Source organism: Gymnoscopelus microlampas, assembly GCF_963454915.1.
Source record: "Gymnoscopelus microlampas genome assembly, chromosome: 15".
Taxonomy (NCBI): domain Eukaryota; kingdom Metazoa; phylum Chordata; class Actinopteri; order Myctophiformes; family Myctophidae; genus Gymnoscopelus; species Gymnoscopelus microlampas.
Window position 1 is genome coordinate 962391 of NC_139952.1, and position 23810 is coordinate 986200.

General features: G+C 42.5%; 2 protein-coding genes across 2 annotated transcripts in view; one reads left to right on the top strand and one right to left on the bottom strand.

The window, feature by feature from the left end:
- The window catches only part of LOC311061245 (immunoglobulin superfamily DCC subclass member 3-like), a gene marked incomplete at its 3' end in the record, with an annotated part of 37268 nt that extends 32212 nt beyond the window's left edge, over positions 1 to 5056 (top strand). The window contains exons 10-13 of the mRNA XM_084079800.1: positions 1134 to 1247; positions 2259 to 2385; positions 3432 to 3555; positions 4961 to 5056. Coding sequence (XP_083935926.1) covers positions 1134 to 1247; positions 2259 to 2385; positions 3432 to 3555; positions 4961 to 5056 — 461 coding nt within the window. The remainder of the gene's footprint in view (positions 1 to 1133; positions 1248 to 2258; positions 2386 to 3431; positions 3556 to 4960) is intronic.
- A 13846-nt stretch (positions 5057 to 18902) lies between these two features.
- LOC311061246 (importin subunit beta-1-like) lies at positions 18903 to 21530 on the bottom strand (the record flags this gene model as incomplete). Its single annotated transcript, XM_084079801.1, has 1 exon — positions 18903 to 21530. The coding sequence occupies one exon, from the start codon at positions 21528 to 21530 to the stop codon at positions 18903 to 18905; it is 2628 nt and encodes an 875-aa protein (XP_083935927.1).
- Between the last annotated feature and the right edge of the window lie 2280 nt (positions 21531 to 23810).

Below are 23810 nucleotides of genomic sequence, written 5' to 3' on the forward strand. Positions count from 1 at the left end.
TATATGTTTTTTTCATTTTTTTATGTCCACAGCTGTATGTGAAGCTCTTTGTAAACCTGTTTTTGAGAAGATCTATATAAATAAAGTTTATATTATATTAAACAATAATATTTAACAAAACAAAAAGCAGCTCTCATAATAAATGCATAAAATAAATACAATATTTTCATGTTCATAATTGAACATATTATCACCTGTGTTCAGTGTTAATTTTTCTTCCAGAGCTGCACAACTTGTGTATTATTATATCACAGTATTAGTGTCCACAGAATTATTATTCAATTTGCCAATACTTTAACCTCTTATACCCTAGTTAACCGGAGTCAACTATCTTGAAATATCTTCGCAGAAAATAGTCAATCTACAAGCTCTCAACGCTTCATGTTGTATTATTGACAAAAATATTGACAAAAAAACTTAAATATTCAAAGCAATTATATATATTTAATCATTTTTATTTTCAAATTGTGTAAATAGCCGATCTGCAAGCTCATAATGCTTCACATCGCGGTGCATTGTGAGCAAGTAGCTTTCTGCTATTTGTTTGTTTCAAGTTTCAATGCACATTTTTCAACATGGAAGCAATTATGATGATTCTAGAAAATAATCGTGATTATCTCAAATAATTGACGATCGGGGGCGAGTATGTATTATGGACAACCTAAGCATATAATCGTCACCTTCTTAACATAATGGCCTAAGTCACGTTTTGAGGAAAGCTCTATTTTTGCCTAAATCAGCTCTTCATGACACTGGCCACCTCATGATGAAATGGCTTATATCCTTATTGAAAAGACCATGCTGTTACCACCTCAGTAGTATTGTATAATGGCCTTTATGTCAAGAGTGTGCCATTTTATGTTGCCTTCGTCAAAGACAACGTGACTTAAGCCAATATTTTGGCTTAAGTCACATTATTTAAGTCACACAAATTATTTAAGTCAGACAAATAATTTGGCCTTAGTCAGGTTTACAATGGATTTGAACTGATATTTGTATGTCAATAGTCATACTATACATTGTTTTAAACTTTTTAATTTTTTTTAATTATTAAGAAATATAATTTTGCTCTGTTTCCTGAAAAACTTGAAAAAGAAGGTGACATAATTGTTATAATGTGTGTGTTTTTACAGAACCTGGGGCAGTGTATGAGGTGTGTCTGGTGGCTTATAACGGCAACGGTGAGAGTGAGTGTTCTAAGAGGCTGGTGTCACTGGCAGAAGATGGAACCAGTGCCCAGAACACTGGTGAGTTTACCCACTTATAGAGCTGTTCGTTGCTGTCGGGGCAGAAACCTCTCATCTCCATTATTCTTCTCTAACCTTTTGCGTTTTCTTCCTGTAAATTCATTTCCCGATCATACCACAGCGTCACAGAAAGGCAGATCCGCAAGCTCGAAACGCGACTTGTCAATCTGCTACTTTTGCTTTTAATCTGCTACTTTTTTTTTTATTTGAATCCTGAAAAGTAAGTTTTGGACATATGAATTTTTCATCCGAAAGAGACATGTAACTAACCTGTGTGTTGTCACACCTTTAAGACCGCGTGCACTTCTGTGTCTTTCTACCTTTAATGTTGGGAAGGTCATTTTAGATACTGCCATTTATGTCCCATGCAGCCTCTGGGAGCAGATTGAAAGCCTAAATCCTTGGCAATTACTGACAATTACTTCCATTTGCCATCATCCCATAATTTTACAAAGCTCTGTGTCTCTGTCTGTGCGTGCGTGCCCCACAAACTCTTCTGCCCGGTTCTCCTCAGTGGCTGAAGCAAATTGATCTGCATTTGCACACAGCCATTGACCATTACCATGTGCACGGAACGCCGAAGCCCGTTTTTTCCGCTTTCCCCAAATGTCAGCTGTTTATTAGCGTTTTTGTGTTCGCTGCAGAGCCATAAAGACAGTTCTGACACTAGCGTCAACTCCCATTGTAAGAATGGAATGCGGAAGTGCTCTGTCTATCTCAATGAGATAGTTCCAATGTTTGGAACTATAGCCCATAGGAGCCCGCTTTGCGGCGAGATCAAAGCGTGTCGTTACTCTCTTTTCTACACTCTGGTTCGCTGGCTCCCGGGTTGCCAAATCGTGTGCATCAAACAAGCGCCGGTGTTGCCACATCCGTGAAACAAGCGTGGGTGCTCATATCCCCGACGAGTATGGTTTAGTTGTTTATAACCAAACAAAATATCAAGGAATCCTTGTCTGTTTGGGTATTTGGTCCAGAAATCCTCCTAACTGCTCTTTTCCTCCGCTATAGGTGCCAAGGCGCCGTGCCAGTGTCGTGACGGAGAGGGTTCTCTGGGTGGCATCGTGGTGGGCATTCACATCGGCGTGGCCTGCATCATCTTCTGTGCTCTCTTCCTAATGCTGGGCTACCGACGCAGGTGAGAGGCTATGCCACTGTTCATTTTGAGTTTTAGTCATACTCTTTTAACCCTTTAAGACCGGGAAAGCATCTGTGTCATTTTAGATTTCTTTGGGCTATTCAAAAATAGCAGATATACACGCTGATATTTTTTTAAAGCGAACATTTTAACTCAAATCTTTGTTTCTGGGGGTCCCTGGAACAAAATATTTTGAGATGGGGGTCCGCGGCCAAATACATATAATTTTGGGGGTCCTTGACATGAAAAGGTTTTGAGAACCACTGATATTATAGTAACATTTTAAAAAATACTGTTAGAGATTTAGAAGTTATTTATAGAATCCCCAGAAGCAAAGATTTGTGTTGCAAATGTTCACTTAAAAAAAATGCATATATTCAAAGATGTGCACAAATGTTCACGATTTTTGAATAGCCCAAATAAATCTAAAGTGACACCAATGCGTTCCCAGTCTTAATGGGTAAAATAAAATTCTAAATCAATACTGGGCTACATCACAGCAAGTCTGCTGTTGTTCTCAAATGTTTTACTTAAGTAAAAGTAGCAATACCAGAATATAAAAATACTCTGTTACATATTAAAGGCCTGTGTTCAAAATGATACTTGAGTAAAAGTACAAAAGTATTGGCATCAAAATATACTTAAAGTACCAAAGTACTAAAATGTTTGAAAATAGCAGACAAGCTCACAACGCGTCATGCGACGCGTTGTGAGCTTGTAGATCGGCTATTTTCAAATAGCCTAGGTATAAAATAGGGCTAAAATGGTTAATGTATGTTTCATAATATCATAATTTATATTCGAAAAGTAACGAGTAACTAAAGTTTTCAAATAATTGTAGTGGAGTAAAAACACAACATTTGCTTCTGAGATGTAGAGGAGTAGAAGAAAAAGTACAGAAATTGGAAATACTCCAGTAAAGTAAAAATACCTCAAAATTGTACTTAAGTACAGTACTTGAGTCTCTGGGACTGATATGGTTGACTGGCATTATGCGGTTCTGGAGCTGTGTGGATGTCAACGTTTGTCCTGTGTGTCCCCTATAGTGTGTTTTGTAGCAAGGGGACTCAGGACAGCTGGTCTGTGCCAAGGGACAACGGGGGACATCTGGGACACAATGGAGTCCCCAAGGAGGCGGCGCTGCGCTCCCGAGTGGATCTGGTTCCCCAGGTTAGCCTTTCAGTCGAGCTCAAACACCATAGTTATTCTTAACAGTTATTAGGCAATGCTAATTATTTGAATAGGCTCTATGCACAGCAGCCATATTATCACTTCCTTCACAGGTGTTACCAATGATACTAATGAAGGCTCTGTTCCATTTAGTGTAGCACAGTGGTTTCCACAACCCCCATAACCCCCATAACTGAGAGTGTACAAATGGAACCAAATGGACCCTTACGGGTCCATTTGGTTCCATTTGTACACTCTCAGAGTTACACACCCATAAGGGGCCATTTGGAAGCCCATGAGGGTCCCTGGACCCCAACTTTAGACCCACTGGTGTAGCAGAGTGTTTCCAGTGAGCCAACATGCACACAATACCAGCCCCCTGACTCTGTTTGACCAGAATGGAACAGAGCCTTCATTAGTATCATTGGTAACACCTGTGAATGTCTTCATAATATGGCTACTGTGAATAGAGCCTATTGGAATCAGCAATCAGCAATGCCAACCTTGATCACTTAAGCCCTATTTTATTCTTTGTCGTAGGAAAATAGCACAAATGAAAATGATGTGACATATCGGTTCATGTTCACTACTCTTGTTGTCGTCATAGCTGCGTCTTAGAATGATTGTTTTAAGCCCTATTTTATTCTTTGTCGTAGGAAAATAGCACAAATGAAAATTATGTGACATGGTTGGTTCATGTTCACCACTCTTGTTGTCGTCATAGCTGTGTCTTAGAATGATTGTTTTAAAAACAACGTATCTACAGTATAGTTATCTTTGCAGGACTCATAGTGGGTTTTCTGTTGTTTACTCAGCCAGTTACGAGGTTTAGTCACTATTCGGGGGAGACAGAAACAAGTCTCTAAACCAGGGGTCTTCAACGTTTTCAGGCCAAGGACCCCTTGGCTGAGAGCGAGATAAAGCAGGGACCCCCATTATATATTGTATAAAATGTTTATTTATTCATAGATTTCATAGGCAGCTTCATAGACTTGTTTCACAGCACTATCACGTTGGATTCATGTTAATCTGTTTTTCCAGATATGTAATCATGCACTTAAACAATACTTAGTAAACCTGACCTTTCACTCTGTACTTAGTCTGCTCTTTTTTTCCACCTATACCAAACCACTTTGCCAAAAATAGCAGATCTACAGTACAAGCGCGCGTTGTGCGCTTGTAGGTCTGCTATTTTTGGCTAAAGTTCACCTCAGAATAGGGATGCTTGGGTGAAGTGGTCAATGTAAAAATCACACAAAGATTTGGCGGACCCCCTGTAGTAACTCCAAGGACCCCCTATGGGTCCCGGACCCCCTGTTGAAGACCTCTGCTCTAAACTTCTTCGTTCCTTTTCGTCCCCCATCTCTCTTCTCTCTCTCTCTCTGCATGTCCATCTATACCCCAGGACGGTGGTCCGGCAGCGTGCCCTCCCACCCAATGCCAGGTACTCATCGAGCAGCACTCCTCACCAGGTGGTCTGCCTGGCACAGGCACTGGCTAAGCACTGACCCCACGATAACGCCCCCCTGCTTCCCGCCCCCCCCTCCTCCACCGCAAGTGGTCTGCATTGGTTCCTCCACCTCACCCTACCCAAACAGAGACCCCCCTAAACCCACCCCACCCCACCCCACCCTCTGTCGCTCCCCCAGGTGAAACTGAGTTGTTCTGAACCTCGACCGGGTACAGAATAAACTCTAGAGTAATAGGCTCTATGCAAAGCAGCGATATTGGAAAGAAATTGGGCCTCTTCCTTACTTCACAGGTTTTACTAATGATACTAATTAAGTCTCGGTTCCATTTGGTGTAGCACAGTGGACCCTCATAACTCTGAGAGTGTACACATACACATTTGTACACTCTCAGAGTTACACACCCGCCAAGGGGCCATTTGAAACCCCCTCAAGGAACCATGAGGGTCCCTCGACCACACTTTGAGCCAACATGCTGCATGTTGGCTCAGAATGCATGTTACGTGCACACTATCAGCACCCTGACTCTGTTTGACCAGAATGGAACAGAGCCTTCATTAGTATCATTGGTAACACCTGTGCAGGAAATAGCTACTATATGGAAGAGGCCCAATTTCTTTCCAATATGGCTGTTGTGCATAGAGCCTATAACCTGACGTAGATGTTGCCACCTAGTACGAAGTAGACACGAGTCATTGCTAATTTCTGTTGTGTCGATGGTGTCGCGGACTGGGAAAAAAGCCGACCTATAAGCTCATCGTGAGCTTTAATCGTCTATTTCAGCGAGTGACGACGTTTACATCGGCGCTTAATTCTGGTCGCTTTGTCTCACACTCCCCTCCTACCCTCCTCCCCTCCCCCCTTACCCCCACCCACCTCAAAACCAAAGCTTTTTGCCTTTATTGCCTGTACATCATGTGTGTATGCAGAAAACACCCACGCCTTGGGAAAAGTATTCTCCCTCAAGAACGAATGCTGTCTTGTTGGAATTTTGACATCCCCCAAAAAATAATGGAACCTAATCGTGTTATGTCACCAGGGAGAGTTCCTCCCGTAACCAAAATGTCCTTTGGGTGTGGCCTCCTTCTGGTGACAACTGCATGATAACGTGAAGCCCCAAATGATGCCAAATATTTTAAACTAATGGGGACTTGTATGTTTAGACACAGAACCTTTACAGCACTGCCCGTAAGGTAGCAAAGATATCCCTGTACGAGTTCCAACTCACTGCTTGAGTCATGACTAGAGTTTGCCTTCAGTTTAACAAACAGAGCGGCCTTTGTGATATAACCTTATTGGAGGTGAAATGATTGTCTTTATCACCGTGCTAGCCTTGAGGAGGGTCGATCTGGAGGAACCGCTAAAGCAACCAATCCCTTTACGCACCACCCTGCCCCCTCCCCATTTCCCCCCCAGCCACTACAACCAAAAGCTGCATACCTCCAAAGATAGCTACCTCAGTCTTGACGAGAATGCGTGAGCCATAGGCGAGGCTAATGTTAGCCTGTTGATGCTGCTTGTGCTAGCTTACCTCAGCCAAAAAAAAAAAAAAAAAAAACACGAGATGATAAATATATAAAACCCTTACCCTTAAAATGACAACATCAACATCCCGGACTTGTGCCAATGCCAGTGTCCCTGTGCCAGAGCCACCAACGATGGCCATCGTCACGAGTGTCCACCTGGATGACTGCCCATGGAGAGTGGAACCTCGGCGTAACCTCAACAGTCACGCTCGCCCTGAGCCCCTGATCCTGCTCCCAGCCGTTATGCCATAAGTCCGCGGCCATGTCCGCGCTTAGCTCTGCCAAAGCTTCCGCCTCGCCTCTTCATGAATAGACTGTCTATTTTTTTTTGAAGGAGGAGCTTCAAATATTTCTTGGTGCACAAGAAAACACAGAGCAATGGTCTGGAATGACGTTTTCATGGTCATTCTGAAGCCTTAATTTGTCAAACGTTGTACAACCGACAGGAAGTGATCTTTTAAGCGTGGTTAATTTAAAGATCGGTTCTTGGTGGTAAGCGACAACCGTTGTGCGACGGAGTTTGAATTAAGCAGAAGTCATGAAGCGAGCTGAGGTCGACCAGAACGCGTTGCCTCTTCGCGTCGCTCCTGTGTTTCTTTAAACAAAAAAAAAACACACCTGGATCACCAATGTTGAAACGAAAAAAAGACGTGCTGCGTTGGTACCTCAAGGAAAACACGGACCTTAAGGAATGCCTCTCCCATCCAATGACCTGTCCCATGGGATGAGGTGTATTCTGGCTTTTTCTGCGCGGTCCAACAAACACAACAAGCCACATCTTTAAATATAGCGCTTGTTTTTTCTGCACAAGGCCAAATAGGTGGTTTGTTTTAGGCCACGCTGTCACGTGAAACTCTCCAGATGCCAAATCGGTCACCATGGGAAACTTGCCGATGCCAAGTTGGTGGCTATACGGATTTCCCTTGAAAGTTTGAAGGTGATTCTTTCTTGGAATTGACCTGGCATCAGTTTCCAATGTAAAAAGCCTTGTCAGCCTATCCAAAAAAAAAAGAATAGAAAAGTTTTTATATGAAAACCAAGCTTTATGGTACCCAAAGATGTAAGAGTTTTGATGGTTTTCTTTGTTTTTCCTTCATGCCATTGTTTTAAGAGAAACTGTGTTTGCTTCTCAGTTTATGTTCTTCCTGTTTTAAGGGGCGGTCACTATGAAAAGTGCTTTAACTGAACCTAATAAGCCAAAAAACTTCCATATGATTTCATTCCTAAAGATTATGTACAAGTCCTTTTTGCTTGTAAACCGTGGTCTGCCCCTTCGACAAGGAACGTTCACATTTTAGTTGGTTATAACATTTTACTTTTAAAGAGTATCCAAATGAAAATGGTATATATTTTCAAGATTTTCTATACAAAAAAAGGAATACTTACTCTTTTTTGAAAATAGCTGAAACTTTGCCAAATAACTAGCTATCTTTTTGATGAAAGAATTTTGTGACCAAATACCTCTTACAAGTTTTAACATTCATTGTCTTTAGCGTCTAACGACACTTTCTCATAACCAAAGCACAGCAACATGTGTATGTGAATGTAATAACATGTGTGTACGTGTGACAGAATGACAACCTTGAGGACAATAGTGGCACGAGGAACACCACGTTATAGCTTTAAAGTTATTATTCACTATTTTATTTTTGATAATAGGGCTACCCAATTGAGACCCAACATGGCTGCCTATAACCAAAGCAACCCCTTCCCAAAGTAAACACCTCAAAATGTGCAAAGGAGAATGCTTTTGACTTAAGATCCAGTAATCAGCCACTCAATGTTTATTTCTACAGTATATTTCATATCTAGGGGTTGTAAAAAAAAAAAAAAAAAAGTAAAAAAAGAACAGAGGGAGGATTTCCATAACCACTTTTTTTTAGATTTAAATGTAATTAATTTGTAATATTATTCAAACATATATACCAAGCATATCAGACAAAATAAATGCATGTATTTCATTCAGTCTGGCCAGAAGCTAAGATAAGACATATCCCTACCAGACATAAAAATTAATATCAAAAGCAGTGGCATATTTTTGTGTGGAAGGCCTCTATTGACCAAAGGACATAGCTACTGTGCCAAGGTGTGTTATCACACTCTCCACCATTTGAATTGTACTAGCAGATGAAACATTGGGATATATTTTGTATTGTTTTATTTCACAAACCAAAACAGTGGGTTGTCTTTTGAAGCCATATTGTCCTCAAGGTTGAAACTGAGCCATTAATGAGTGTTGAAAGGTTTATTCCAAAAACTTTGCAGTGCCAAAGCCTGACATGGGCTTTAACCAGTGGTGGACAGTAACTATGACTACATTTACTTGAGTATTTGTATTTTTGGATACTTATGACTTTCACTCCAGTACTTTTCAAAGACAAATATTGTACTTTCGACTCCAGTACATTTCTAGGAAAGGAGAAAAAATACATTATGAATGAACCACTTAAGCCATAGTTCCAAAATAGTGAAAATAGATCTGCTGTTTTCACTATTATTGAATTATTTTCTCCCTTTTCCCCCCCTGGAACATCTTCGGAAATGTCTACATTTCTATACAGCAATGCATTTTAAAAAGTAAATGTACTTTGTAATGTGTACTCTTAAATACCAAAGCAAGTACTCCAGTACAAATTTGACAGAGCAACTTTCACTTAGAGTTGAGTTGAGTATCTGTACTTTGTTTGACTCAAGTACTGGGGTTGAGTACGTTTGTCCACCACTGGTTTTAACTCCCAACTTTGTTTCTCACAGGAATGAAATATGATAACAAGAGGGGAACATTTATATACAGTATGTATGTGGGAGATTGTTGAAATACTTATTTCTTGGTAGCGTGAGTCGTGTAGAGGTTTGTCTAGATTTGTCTATTTCTGCTGTGCACAGGAGACATTGCCAAAACAAATGTTAATGTTCTTTTATTTTTGTTGATATTATATTATTGTTATTCATTTTTTAATTCCTGACCCATGTTTTCCGAGGTGTTTTTTGTATTATTTTCCAGTAGAATGTGTAAGGATGTGTGTTAGATTTGATGATGTTTTGAAGGTGTTTAGGCACAGCGGGTTTCACTGACATTCAAAAAGGCACTGAGTTCAGGTGACCACTTTAAACCCTATTTTATAGTTGATTGTACGACAGTGTCGAATGGCTAAAATAGATGATATACAAGCTCACGGCGTGTCGCATTGCAAGATGTTGTGAGCTTATAAATCATCTCTTTTCACTGTTTCAGAAAATGAATGGAAAAAAATGGATTATCATTAATAACACAAAAACAAAGTTGAAACCTTTTTGAAAGCACCTGCAGTATAATGACTTTAAGTGGTTAAAGGGATATTTCACTTTAAAACACTTAAGGTGCAAGTTTAACGTCTACTCTGGCGTTTGTGTGCACCCCAGACAGTTTTGAAGATGCTTGATTAATATTTAGATATTTGATATTAATTTTACATGACACTTCCTATACAAACCCCATTGTAAATTCATACTCAATTTTAACTATATCAAAAATATGTGTGCCTGGTTCTGGTGACTGATACCGTCCTTCTAAAACTGTCTGGGGTGCACGCACATGTCCGAGTAGATTGTTAAAATGACCCCGGAAGTGTTTTAAAGTGAAATACCCCTTTAAGTTGAGCTGCCAAGCGATTAAAAAAGCTATTGGGCATAGCAGTGGTGGCCATTTTGTGGTGCCACAGATATAAAAACCCATTCATTTTTCCCAGAGAGGTTTCCGAATATATTTATATAAATAATTTTACGTCTGGAACCAAGCCATCCAGGCTCCTGGGAAATCGTCACGCTAAAACATTTGATTTTGTGTCAATTACACTACTATATTTAATAAATACCCTTTTTGTTGCGGTTTTGACATTTGTTTGGGACACAGAATCAAATGCTTTATGGTCCTGATTCACCAGGAGCCTGAATGGCTTGGTTCCAGGCTTAAAATAATTACTATACATATTTTCAGAAATCTCTATGGGAAATATGAATGGGTTTTCTATCAGCGGAACCACAAAATGGCCACCACGGCTATACCCTATTGTAATGCTGCTGTAGAGTACTGTATGTGCTGTGCTGTGCGTATGTCACTCTCTCCACCAAAGCAGCTCAACTAATCATACTTCTAGGTTTGCCTGTTTTTTATGTGAAACTCGCTGGCTGTCCTGAAGGCCTGCTGAAGGAGAAAGAACAAAAAATAATAATTGTGTGTAGGGGATGCTAGAAACCAACCGCTAATAGAACCAATTCCATGACATATTATGATGCTTTAAACGATGCGTTCCACTGCTGTGTAATAGTCAGCCCGAAAACCTAAAGCTTTAAAACTGTTGACAGACAGATGAATTGAAAGGCTTTTTTTCTTTTCATCTCAGACCAAAATGTTTAGGAGGCAAAGGAACCTGGCAGAGATACAGACGCAGAGCAAACCAAACTGTTCCATTCACAACGCATTCATCTTATCCGTTTATTTGTATTTATTTATTTATTTAACCCCTTGGCTTGTACCAATTAACATAGTGTTTTTTTCCTTTCTTTCCCCCGCCTTTTCTACCAGAATCTATGCACAGGGTGATTTAAGCCAATAATAGCCATAATACTACCAGCAGTGCTGGTTGTTTAACTTTGGTTGTGGTTTGGGTTGTGCAGTTGTTGTCATGATGTGACGCTCAATATTGGTGACATGTCTCTCTCTCTCTGTTGCTCCACTGACTAGAAATGAATCCAAAAATGAGTCGCTCCTTTGACTTTCACTGATATTGCGCAGGTGAAAGAGTCTTTTAATTCAGTCTTTTATCGCAAACATGGCAGTTTTGCAGTGGTGTAAATGAACTAAGTACATTTACTCAAGTACTGTACTTAAGTACAATTTTGAGGTATTTTTTACTTTGGTGGAGTATGTTCAATTTTCAATACTTTTACTTCTACTCCACTACATTTCATTATTTGAAAACTTTAGTTGCTAGTTACTTTGCAGATATAGCCCTATTTTATACGTATGCTATTTGAAAATAGCCGATCTACAAGTTCGCATCGCGACGCGTTGTGAGCTTGTAGATCTGTTATTTACTTTTGGTACTTTAAGTATATCTTGATACCAATATTTTTGTACCATTACTCAAGTAACATTTTCAACCCAGGCCCTTTACTAGGCCTGGGAGTATTTTTATATTGTGGTATTGCTACTTTTACTTAAGTAAAATATCTGAGTACTTTTTCCACCACTGGGAGATTGTGCCAATGTGTAAACATCACAAATGATTTCGGGATCGGTTTCTAATCAACAAAGCAACTATTGGAGACAGACATCTCAATATTAGGAGTTACACCACGAGTAGGTAGGCTAACAGCCCAGACTTCTGACAAAGTGTCATTCTGGTTTAAGTCCTAGGAAACTATTGTTTAGTGTATAATATTATTATGCGTGTTCATATTCATATTCACACATATACACACACATCATAAAAATCTCTTTGACCTTAGCCTGGTCAGTAGGTGATGATGATGTGTCAATAGACATTCTGTAGGTTGGATTGAATGGGTTTAAGCATACAGTACTAACATGTTTAGTTACACCATAAAGTCGGGCTACATTTCTCAGGTCTGCTCACATGCTGTCTGTCATCTGCCAGGGTTCCATTGCTTCGTTGTCTACATTCTCCATGCGCCTAAAACCAAATAAAGACATTTGAATAGGATTGTGTTTCTGTTGCATTTTGAGTTGTCATCTTCTGGACTGTCCTGCGAATGTCTTTTTTTTTGTCTAGTAGAATAGGGCATTGGTTCTCCAAGTGGGGTCCGGGGACCCCCAGGGGTCCTTGGGGGGGTTCCAGGGGGTCCCCAGCAAAATGTGTGAATCATTTTAACTTTTATACTTTGGCTATTCAAAAATAGCAGATATACAAGCTCATAGCGCGGCACCGAGTGCCGCGCTATGAGCATTGTAGATCTGCTATTTTTTTTTAAATCGTGAACATTAGTGCAAACCTTTGAATATATATATATTTTTAAGCGAACATTGTAACTCTAATCTTTGCTTCTGGGGGGTCCCTGGAACTAAATATTTGAGATGGGGGTCTGCGGCCAAATGTATATCATTTTGGGGGGCCTTGACATGAAAAGGTTTGAGAACCACTGGAATAGGGTACCAAAGTCCTGACGCCACTCCTAGGGTCATAGAAGTATTTTTTTTCTGTTGAAAATACCATAGGGTAGAGGTCTTCGGTTAAGCCCGACCCCCGAAATACCGGGTCAGTGTCGGAACCGCGGTACTGTTTGGCTCGGGGCTCGGGCTCTGACAGTGATATGACCGGTCTAATAAAACCCAAGCTGACCCAACGATTGTAAACAAAGTGAAAAAAAGAATCTCGCCACAAGATGGCACTAAATGATTGGAGCATTGTCACATTCTGATGCTCAAACGTGACATTAAAGTTCAAGACAGAAGTTAGAAGTCGGCGCAGTTATATCAAAGATTGTTGATAATAACGTAACGTTTTTGGTTAATGGTTCAAAATGGTAAAACAATCGAGTTGTCATAGCGTGTTGTCACCGGTATGCTCTGCATAGCACGATGGAAACTCCAAATCCGAGTGTAATGATTAACAAGTAACATTATGGTTTGCTACAGAAAATGATGATAAGCATTAGCAACGGCTAAAGAAGAAGGATTACACATACATCTAAAGAAAACGTGGATTTATTTTTATTTACCAACTGTCCAACTGTCCGGACCTCAGATTTCTAATTATATTTTTATTTACCAACTGTCCAACTGTCCGGACCTCAGATTTCTAATTATAGCTCGGGTCCATTCGGCTCTGGATCCATTTTTTACGGGTTAACCTGACTCTGCCAGATGGAAGAAGCTTGCGTCACATTTGTTTCACAGGCTACTTCCATCTGGGACCTCGGTAGCACAATCGATGAAGGGTCGTCCCTTTTTTTTCAAGCTACTTGGCAATTGGATGATCCCGCCCCTAGCAGCCGCTGATTGGTTCAAACACGCAGCGGTGCGGGCAGCTCAACTATCTGAGCGAGTCCAGATGGAGGATGTACTGTGAAGTCAATACTGCCCCCATCTATAGGTTCATCTTAGATCGCGTCATATAAGAACTGTCCAAAAATAAACATATCATCACTGCGATTCTGTCAGGTACAGTATGTGACTCTCTGTCGTTTATGATATCGAGTAACAAGTTGATAACATCTATGTTTGGAGAACATTTATTTATTTACTTTGGATAAATTAGTACTTTTTCAACGTCGCTTGATGCTTCATATCCATATAGGTGAGTCAATATATGGTTCAACCCCCAAAAAATGGATACAAAAGGTTTTTCAATGGATTCTGGTAGTATTTGGCATGCTAAATTACATACTAAAAGTTTACCAAAATATAGGTCCCAGAAAGCCGTAATTTTCAAAACGGCGTCCCAGATGGCTGCGGGGAGCTTAAAATGGCTATAGCTCTAATGGAAAAAATGTTACAAAGGTTTTTTTCAACTGATTCTGGTACCTCTATGCATGCTTAAAGAGCTGGTGCCATGTTTTTGCACTTTTTCTGTTTTTCATGTGTCTATGAGGTTGATAGAACTTCATTAAGCCCCCCGGTGGTGGTTTTATGTTGTTTTATGTCTTCTCTGATTATTTGGAGTTTCTTCCTGGAGGCTGAAATCTTGAGGGTCAAACGTGCCAATAGAGAAACAGCCCTTTAGTGACATCACAGAGCCCCCAAAAAACATACCCTCCCCCTCATTATCATAACACAACAGGTGTGGGCATGAGGAGGAGGAGGGACTAGGACAGGTGGGTGGTGCTAAGGTGGTGGAGGAGGTGCTAAGGTGAGAACCAGGCATACTTAATGAACTGGAGGCGTGTCCACATAAAAACATTTTTTTTAACAATTTCTGTACACTTTTTTTTTTGTTGAAAAAAATCCTTACATAATAATAATACCTTATGATCAGGTTTTCGGGTTGAAAAATATCATGGCACTCCATCTTTAAGACCATACAACAAATTTAGGAAAATATGCCTTCCTCATATCTGAAAATGTGGTTACTACCTGCTTACTACCTAGAAAGGTGGTTTTGGTGTTGAACACAATAAATGCCACATTTATTGTGGTCTTCATTGATTCATCATCATCCTCAGGCTCCTCTGGATGTGGATTGTCACATTCTTGTTACAATGAATGATCTTCAAGAGACTGTCTGGAGCAACATTCATTGTTGACATGAGTGGGACAAATCTATTGTCCTGCAGGTTCCACCCCAGTTCAGGGCATCCATATCGTCTTCTGTTCCCATACAGACCATACACATACCATACATACACATACAGATGCATGCACGCATGCATCTGTATGTGCAGGGCCGGTGGAGGGCTGATCGCCGCTCTAGGCGAGATTCCTTTGATGCGCCCCCGTGCGCACGCGATTTCTTTTGCGGGTCTGGGCGGATTATGATACTTTTTGTTGGTGTATTTGGTTACTTTATTTCGGTTTTAGGGTTAGGGTTAGGGTTAGGTTAGGGCTGTGTTATTTAATTCTGATTTTACCGATTTATTATCATTATTATTATTTCTTCCCGACTTTTTTTGCCGCCTCGCAAACTGCCGCTCTAGGCGGCCGCCTAGGTCGCCTTAATGGGTGCGCCGGCCCTGTGTATGTGCATATGTGCAAGTGCATGTGAGCAGAGGTGGAAAAAGTACTCAAATGTTTTACTTAAGTAAAAGTATCAATACTGCAATGTAGAAGTACTCTGTTACAATAAAAGTACGGAATGAAAAACTTACTTGAGTAAAAGTACAAAAGTATTGGTATCAACGTGTACTTAAAGTACCAAAAGTAAAAGTAGTAAATATTTGAAAATAGCAGCACAACGTGTCACGATGCGACGCGTTGTGTGCTTGTAGATTGGCTATTTTCAATTTTCTCACGGACGCATCCTTGGTATTTTAGCAGTGACGTCACAGACTAATCCTTAGTATATTTATCCTTATACTGTATACGCGTTCGCTACACATGTGTTTTTTGTTTATTATTTTTCACGGCTCGTGCTGCTCAAACACTAGCGGGATTATTATTTCTTGTCAACATTCAAGTAGAACTATAAGAAGGTATAACCCAGCTAAAATAATGTGTCATTATAAAAATATATAAATGATATATGATTAGCAGTCCACTTCCTCCTGTTGGTACAGATGGATTCACATTGCATCGTTCCGTACTCGAATACGTATGATCCGGATCCAAGACTACCTCCGGAGGTGGTTTCGGGTACGGTACGGTGATCCGTTTCGGGGAACGATACGCAACGTTCACACTATCACAACATCAGCCAAGTGATCCCGGGTGCGCACCCGGGACCATAGTGTGAATCCGCCCTTAGTTTGAAAATAGCTCTATTGCTTGTAGAGTTGTGTACTCTACAAGCACACAACACGTCGCATCGCGACACGTTGTGAGCTTGTAGATTGGCTATTTTCAAATAGTCTAGGTATAAAATAAGTGGTTAATGTATGTTTTATAGTGTAATAATGTATATCTGCAAAGTAACTAGTAACTAAAGTTTTCAAATAATTGTAGTGGAGTAAAAGTACAATATATACTCCAGTAAAGTAAGTACCTCAAAATGTACTGCACTTGAGTAAATGTATTTAGTTACTTTACACCACTGTGTGTGTGTGTGTGTGTGTGTGTGTGTGTGTGTGTGTGTGTGTGTGTGTGTGTGTGTGTGTGTGTGCGTGTGCGTGTGCGTGTGCGTGTGTGTGTGCGCGCGTGCGTGTGCGTGTGCGTGTACAGTACATGCGTGCAGTGCCAAGCAGAGAGAGTAGTGGGATTAAGGAGCTAATGATGATTTACATGCATGCCACCTCCAGTCTGCAAGTCAGCACTACTACCCTCATTACACATCACTAGTCATTGTGCATGGAGATTAACAATGTACATTTATCAATTACTAACTTTGAGGTACTTTTACTTTACTTGAGTATTTCCATTTGGCGATTCTGCTCCATTCCATCTCACAGGAAAATATTATACTGGTTTTACTCCATTACAATTAATTGACAGCTTTACTTACACCCAGCACCCTGTGAATGACATTGTTACTTTATAGAACCTTACATTTATGTCTTGTATCGGTATGTAAATATGTAAGTCTTTGCCCCTAAGATACAGCATGTCACGAGGAAAACATGAGAGAATGTCCGTTTCCATTACAGGACAGATTGAAAATAACTTAACATCTTACCACTTGAACCCCAGGATCCCTATTCTGAGCGGAACATTCACCAAAAAATTGCAGATATACAAGCTCACAAGTCTTGTGCATATTTTAAGATGGGCATCAGCGGCCAAATGTATAAAATTACACAATAAAAAAAGAAATCTACAAGCTCATAGCGTGATATGAGCTTGTATATCTGCTATTCTTGAATAGCCCTAAGACATGTAAATGACACAGATGCTGAATGGGTTATTGTTATCTGTAGGTATCAATCACTCAATCTGAGGAATAATTAACAATCGCAAACAAAAGAAATCATGGTGAAGCGACAAGCAACTGACAGGTGTAATTTCCCCACGATCCCTTGAACATATAGGCTGGAAGACAGTGTTGTGTTTCTGTAAGCTTAGATTTCGTATCACACATGCGCCATATGCACTGCGGTAAATAGGCTCTATTCACAGCAGCCATATTATGAAGACACAGGTGTTACCATGATACTAATGAAGGCTCTGTTCCATTCTGGTCAAACAGAGTCAGGGTGCTGATATTGTGCATGTTGGCTCACTGGAAACACTCTGTTACAGTGGGTCTGCAGTTGGGGTCCAGGGGACCCTCATCATGGGCTTCCAAATGGCCCCTTACAGATGTGTAACTCTGAGAGTGTACAAATGGAACCAAATGGACCCGTAAGGGTCCATTTGGTTCCATTTGTACACTCTCAGAGTTACTCCCATTTGTACACTCTCAGAGTTATGGGGGTCGTGGAAACCACTGTGCTACACTAAATGGAACAGAGCCTTCATTAGTATCATTGGTATGGTAACACCTGTGAAGGAAGTGATAATATGGCTGCTGTGCATAGAGTCTATTCCACCAGTGTAAAAAAAAAGTAATAAAAAAAAAGTGTTTATGAGTTCAAACCATGCATCGCATAACCGCCATATTGCGGCAATGCGGCTATTGTCCCAGTCCTGCTTGTTGATGTACAGTTCAGTCCACAGGCCTTCACAGAGGATTTCACTGGGGTACAGTACCTACAAATGCTGTAGGGCAGGGGTCTTCAACAGGGGGTCCGGGACCCCTAGGGGGTCCTCAGAGCTACTATAGGGGGTCCGCCAAATCTTTGTGATAGGATTTCGTTTTTTTACTTTAAACACTTGAACCCTAGAATTCCTTTTTCCGAGCGGAACATTAGCCGAAAATAGCAGATCTACAAGCTCTCAACGCCTCGCGCTGCGAGGCGTTGAGAGCTTGTAGATTGGCTATTTTTGGCAAAGAGGTGTAGAGGGAAAAAATAGCAGACTAAGTAAAAAAAAACCTTTAATCTGGAACACAATTTTATACAATATAGAGTAGGGGGTCCCTGCTTCATCTCTCTCTCAGCTAAGGGGTCCTTGGCCCCAAAACGTTGAAGACCCCTGCTGTAGGGCAGTGGTTCTCAACCTTTTTTATTTTATTTCAAGGACCCCCCAGTTTGACATGCGTTAGGGCCATAGACCCCCATTTGATATAATTTTATGTATTTATTTATGTTTTAATCTCTGGGATCCCCGTTATACACTGCACAGTCCTCAGAGTTTATTTAACTCTGAGAGTAACAGGGGTTCCGTTTGGGTCCATTTCTGGCTCATGGGTCAACTCGACAGAGCATAGACCTTAAAGTGAGGAAAGCGCTCACTGGCACTGGGACAGAATGGCAATGACCAGTCCTGATTCTTGATTCTGAAAGTCTAACCTCCCCTGACATAAAGCTTAGCTTCTTACCTGCTATTCTCCTATATGGCTGTGAATAATGGACCCTGAAGCCAGTACCAGGAAGGGATGCTACACCAGAACGCTGTGTGCAGTACTAAACACCAGCGTGGATGAGGATGTTGCCAACAAGCATCTGTATGAGGAAAGTACTACTGGTGAGCTATCCAGTATGTATGGAGGTTCGAGATGACTGGAGACGCCGCTGGAAGGCTCGTCCGAGGACAACCTAGAGATTGGCTAATTTCATTTAAGACATTTGGTGTATAGGAAGGACAGGAGCAGGACCACGTCCAGAGCCCTGGGGGACCCCCTCATTGTTCCCTGACGTCAAACTATCTTGTCCGCGTGCCACTTCAGTCCTGGTTCCTCAGCTTGCGTAGCTCCTCGGAGGCCCAGGTTGCCAGCTTCTTGGTGGTGGAGGTCTTGGATTGCCGTCCTTCCGTCAACAGGTTGTTGATGAGAGGACGACCCTCCACGAGGTTCAGCACGTCCGTACCGAACGCGCTGCACAGGTCGCCTATGAGGCCCGCGGCTTTGGCCACGACTCCGTCCGAGTGGTCCTTGTCCTCGGCTATGTGGTGGACGAAGGATAGGATGAACTCCACCCACGGCTGCACCAGCATCACGTCGGGGTGCACCACGTGCTTCTGGTCTCCCTTGAGGCCCTGGACGATGCCTGTGTAGGCTTCCAGGCAGCCCTCCCTCAGGTCATTCAGGTAGTCGACCATGTCGTAGTCGGTCTTGTCCACCTGGGTGTGGGAGGCCTGCTGCAGGATGTCCAGGACGATCTTCAGGTACTTCTTGAACTCTCCGCCGATGGCCAGAGCGATGTCGCCGAACGCCGACAGAATCCGGGGCTTCACCGACCGGTCGACGTTCTCATTCCCCAGGTTCTCCAGCAGGAGCTGCATGATCTCGTCGCAGTGCGGCAGGATGTTGGCCATGAGAGCTCTGCAAAGGTCACACACCAGAACGACGGCTTGGAGACACACCTGGTACTCTGCGTAGTTCTTGAGTGCAACACACAAGAAAGGCTTTAAGGCGTCCATGTATTTCTGGAAGTCACTGCCCAGCACTTCCACCAGGGTGCACACGGCCATGAGAGCGTCTTCCTTGACCTCTCCCGAACCGGCGGTGCTCTGGAACATCCTCAGCAGGGAGTCCATCACCTCATCGGAGATATTCAGGGCGTCCGGGCGCCGCAGCTTGTGGATCACGGTCTGCAGAGTGGCGCACAACAACAACTGGAGGTCGTTGTATTGGATCCTGTCGGATGTGTTCATGATTTGAGACTCCATCAGCAGGACCTGCTGCAGTCTCTGCATGATGATCTGAGCGGTCTTGTGGATGGCAGCGTAGCAGTCCGTGGCGCTGTTCTCGACGATCTTCATCAGGGCGTCGTAGGCCGCCGAGCGCAGGTTGTTCTGGTGGCCGTCCATCCTGTCCGCCGTCTCGAGCAGTTTCTGCACGATGACCTCGAAAGAGGAGGACAGGCAGTACGTGCCGGGCTCCTCCTCGTCCGCGGCCGTGGCCACATAGGCGGCCTCCGCCAGACTGGAGAACGCAGAGCAGATGTTTGAGGCCACGCGAGGCTCGTCCTGGAGCCCTTCTATCAGACACTGCAGCAGGGGGGGCAGGTGGACATCAGTGACGGCCGCCTCGGGCAACAGCTCGCAGATCCTACCCACCGTCCAGGCCGAGGTGTCCCTCACCACCACACTGGGGTCCTTCATCAGCTCGATCAGGGTGGGCATGGCCTGGACGACCTGGGGTTTCAGCTGGTCCAGGTCCGGCCCTTCCAGGATGGAACCGAACGCCATGACGCAGGCATCGCGGTAACGCCAGTCGGGGTGCTTGATGTGCTCTTTGATGAAGGGCAGGACGTGAGGAACAACGTCGTCCTCGCAGCACGAGGAGAGGAGCATCAGACACACACTGGCCGCCTTGTACGGGTTCCAGTCGTCATCGTCGTCGTTCTCGTCCTGCTTGGTGAGGGTCTGGGTCAAGATGGGAACCAGGTACTGCAAGGCCCCCTTGGCATAGAATTTACTGGTGTTCTCCGGAGGACGGCCCTGCTCCTCGGCATCAGACAGGGCTTCAGACAGGTCCATCTCCTCCTCGCAGACGGAGGACCAGAACTCGATGCCCTGCAGGGCAACCTCGTCTATGTCACTCTTCATGGCTTCTATGGTGATCCCAAACAGAGCCTCGCACATGTACTTCTCCATGTGCCGGTAATACAGGTTCATGATCTTCACCAGGTTCTGCAAGGCCGCCACTCGCACCCGGGTGTCGGGACACTGCGTCGCTTCGCACAGCACCTGCATGATGAAGTGTCTCTCCGCCTCCTTGTCGAAGTTGGCTTTGGTGAACTCCAGGGAGTTGATGAGGGCGTTGGTCGCTGCCAGTTTGACGTTGTTGCTGGGCTCCTCCTTCCCCATTCCCCGGATGATGGCTGTCAGGATGTCGTTGGCGTGGTTCTGCAGGTGTTCCGCGTCCATGTCCTGGCAAATGTATCCGATGGCGTCCAACGTTGACTCCTTCATGTGTTCAGTGCTGGAGGGGTTGATCACGTTAGCCACCAGTTGGGGTATGAGCTCGGGCCACTGGCTGATCGGGATCTCGGCACAGGCGATCCCTGCCACGCACTGGGACGCAGAGCTGGGCCGGACTGTCTCCGTACCCAACGTCCGAAGGACAAAGGTCTTGATCTGGTGCCGTGTGTTGCCGTCGATGGCCAGCCATCTCTCTTGGTACTGCTTCTTGACACTTTCGTCCTTGGAGGTCAGGGAGTTCTTCACCTGCAGGCCGGCGGCCTGGCGAGCCACCTGGCTGTTCCCCGGATTGACTAGGACTTTGGACAGCTCCACCAAGAAGGTCGGCAGGTTCTCGACCGCTGCCTGCTCCAGAAACCTCTGCGCCATCTCCAGTTCATTACGAACCGGAGAGACCGTTTTCTCAAGGATTGTGATGAGCTCCATTTCGTTCCACCCGGCTGCTGCTGCTGCTTCTACCTTTGCTGAAGTGACGTCTAAAGCTCAAGCGTTTGATTGCCGCTCAGGAAGTCAAACATCTTATATGGGTGGTCCAGCGCTATTGTGTGATATCACACATAACACAAGCGGTTGCTGATTATGCCTAACTACGCTGATTTGTGCTAGCCTGGCTTGGCCAGAGTAATATCACTGCATAGATATTAGTCTGGAATCTCTGCATGGAACCTGCATTTTCAAGGGGCGAATACAAAATAATGCCTTTGGTGGTAAACCCCCCCCCACATTTGCATACTGGGCCCTGATTGGTGCACCACAACTTCGGGGCAGGGAAATCCAATCACAACTGAGTGGGGCCAGACCAAATCTGCAGAGGACTTAAAAAAACAAAATTGCACTGGCAGATTTGTCTAGATTTTAACTTTCCAGGGAAAGATCAGGGAAGTGAGAATAGGTCAGAAGAACAAGATCAGAATATGACTGACCATGCACGCAAATAATAATAGTAATAATAACTAGAAAAACAGCGGACCCGTGCTATTTTAACTCGCCATTAATCCTGTCAATATTACATATTGTCACGTGTCATTTGAACAATGTTAGCTTGGCTGATGGATAGGTGTGTCACTTCAAAAGATATAAATGATCTTTTGAAGTGACACACCTATTTATAGGTCTAGCCAATCAAAGCACACCCTTTCAACATATTGTCACGTGTCACGTGAAGCTTGACCAATGTTAGCTTGGTGGACACACGGAAGGACGAGAACGAAAACATAGTCTCCTGGCGGAGACAATAATAATAATAATAATAATAATAATAATAATAATAATAGAGGCCTTCCTTCCCTTCCTACAATTGTAGTGGAGTCAAAAGCACAATATTTTTCTTTGACATGTAGTGGGTGGCTGTGTTCATTTTGATTTAGTTTTTACTCATAGTCTTTTGAATACAATTACTTTTACGTTTCAGTCACATTTTGATTTTAATCATCTGAAATGTTTTAGTTTTAGTCTAACGAAATCTACAGTCGATTTAGTCAATAAAAATGTGTTGTTGGCGGGCCGTGATGGCGTCGTAATGCTTGATTTATACTTGCCGGAAATAGCCGATTAGACGACTAGAGCTGGCTATTTTCGAGCTGCGACAGTGCGACACGCGCACACTAACATGATGACATGTCTAATTTCTATTGGATCTCTTCTCCATTACTTTCTCCCTAACATTTTAGTCTAGTCTTTATATTTTGACAAAATTGTCAATATATTTAGTCATAGTTTTTTGTCCTCTTAGCTTAGTTTCTATTTAGTTTTTGTCAGTGAAAAAAAGGTAGTTTTTCATTTGTTTGTTAATTTTTTGGGGTACAATGAAAAACATAGTAATTATCTTTATTTTGTTTTATTATGAAATAAATTTAAAAAAAGTAATTGAAAAAACACGGCACACTCATGCATTAGAAGGACAACATCAGTCACCAGAACCAAGGTTGTTTTCGATGAATCTAAATTATCATGGTTAAAATGGAGTTTGAAGTTACAAATGGGTTTTAAGGTGGCGTGTCTGATAAAATGAATATCAAATATCTAAATACCGAATCAAGCAACTTAAAAACTGTCTGGGGTGCAACGCAAAAGCCAGAGTAGAATTTAAAATGACTCCAAACATGTTTGAAAGTGAAATATCCCTTTAACTCATTTTGCTGAGGACCTCACTTTGAGAACCACTGCTCAATTGCACTACTGTATTTCTCTATCTGTCCTACTCAGCCCATTAATTCCATGTATAGGCGGCTTCCCTGACACAACCTGGACATGTGTTGGCCTTCAGCTTGACGGATGGGAATGTGAGTAACAGAGGGAATGAAGCTGTAGTCGTTCCTCTGGATTCTGCTGCAACAACCATCACATAACACACTGCATAGTGCATAGCAGTGGCGGCCGGAAAAAGTACTCAAATAGTTTACTTAAGTAAAAGTATCAATACTGCAATATAGAAATACTCTTTTACAAGTAAAAGTCTAGAATTAAAAAAAAGACTTAAGTAAAAGTACAAAAGTATTGGTATCAAAATGTACTTAAAATACCAAAAGTAGAAAGTACTCATTGTGCAGAATGTCCCATTTCAAGTTCACAGAATTTATAACTAATCTTTTGAAAATAGTAGATCTACAAGCTCAAAACGTGTTGCATTGCGACGCGTTGTGAGCTTGTAGATCGGCTATTTTCAAATAGCCGAAATGTATATAGAGCTTAAGTGGTTAATTTATG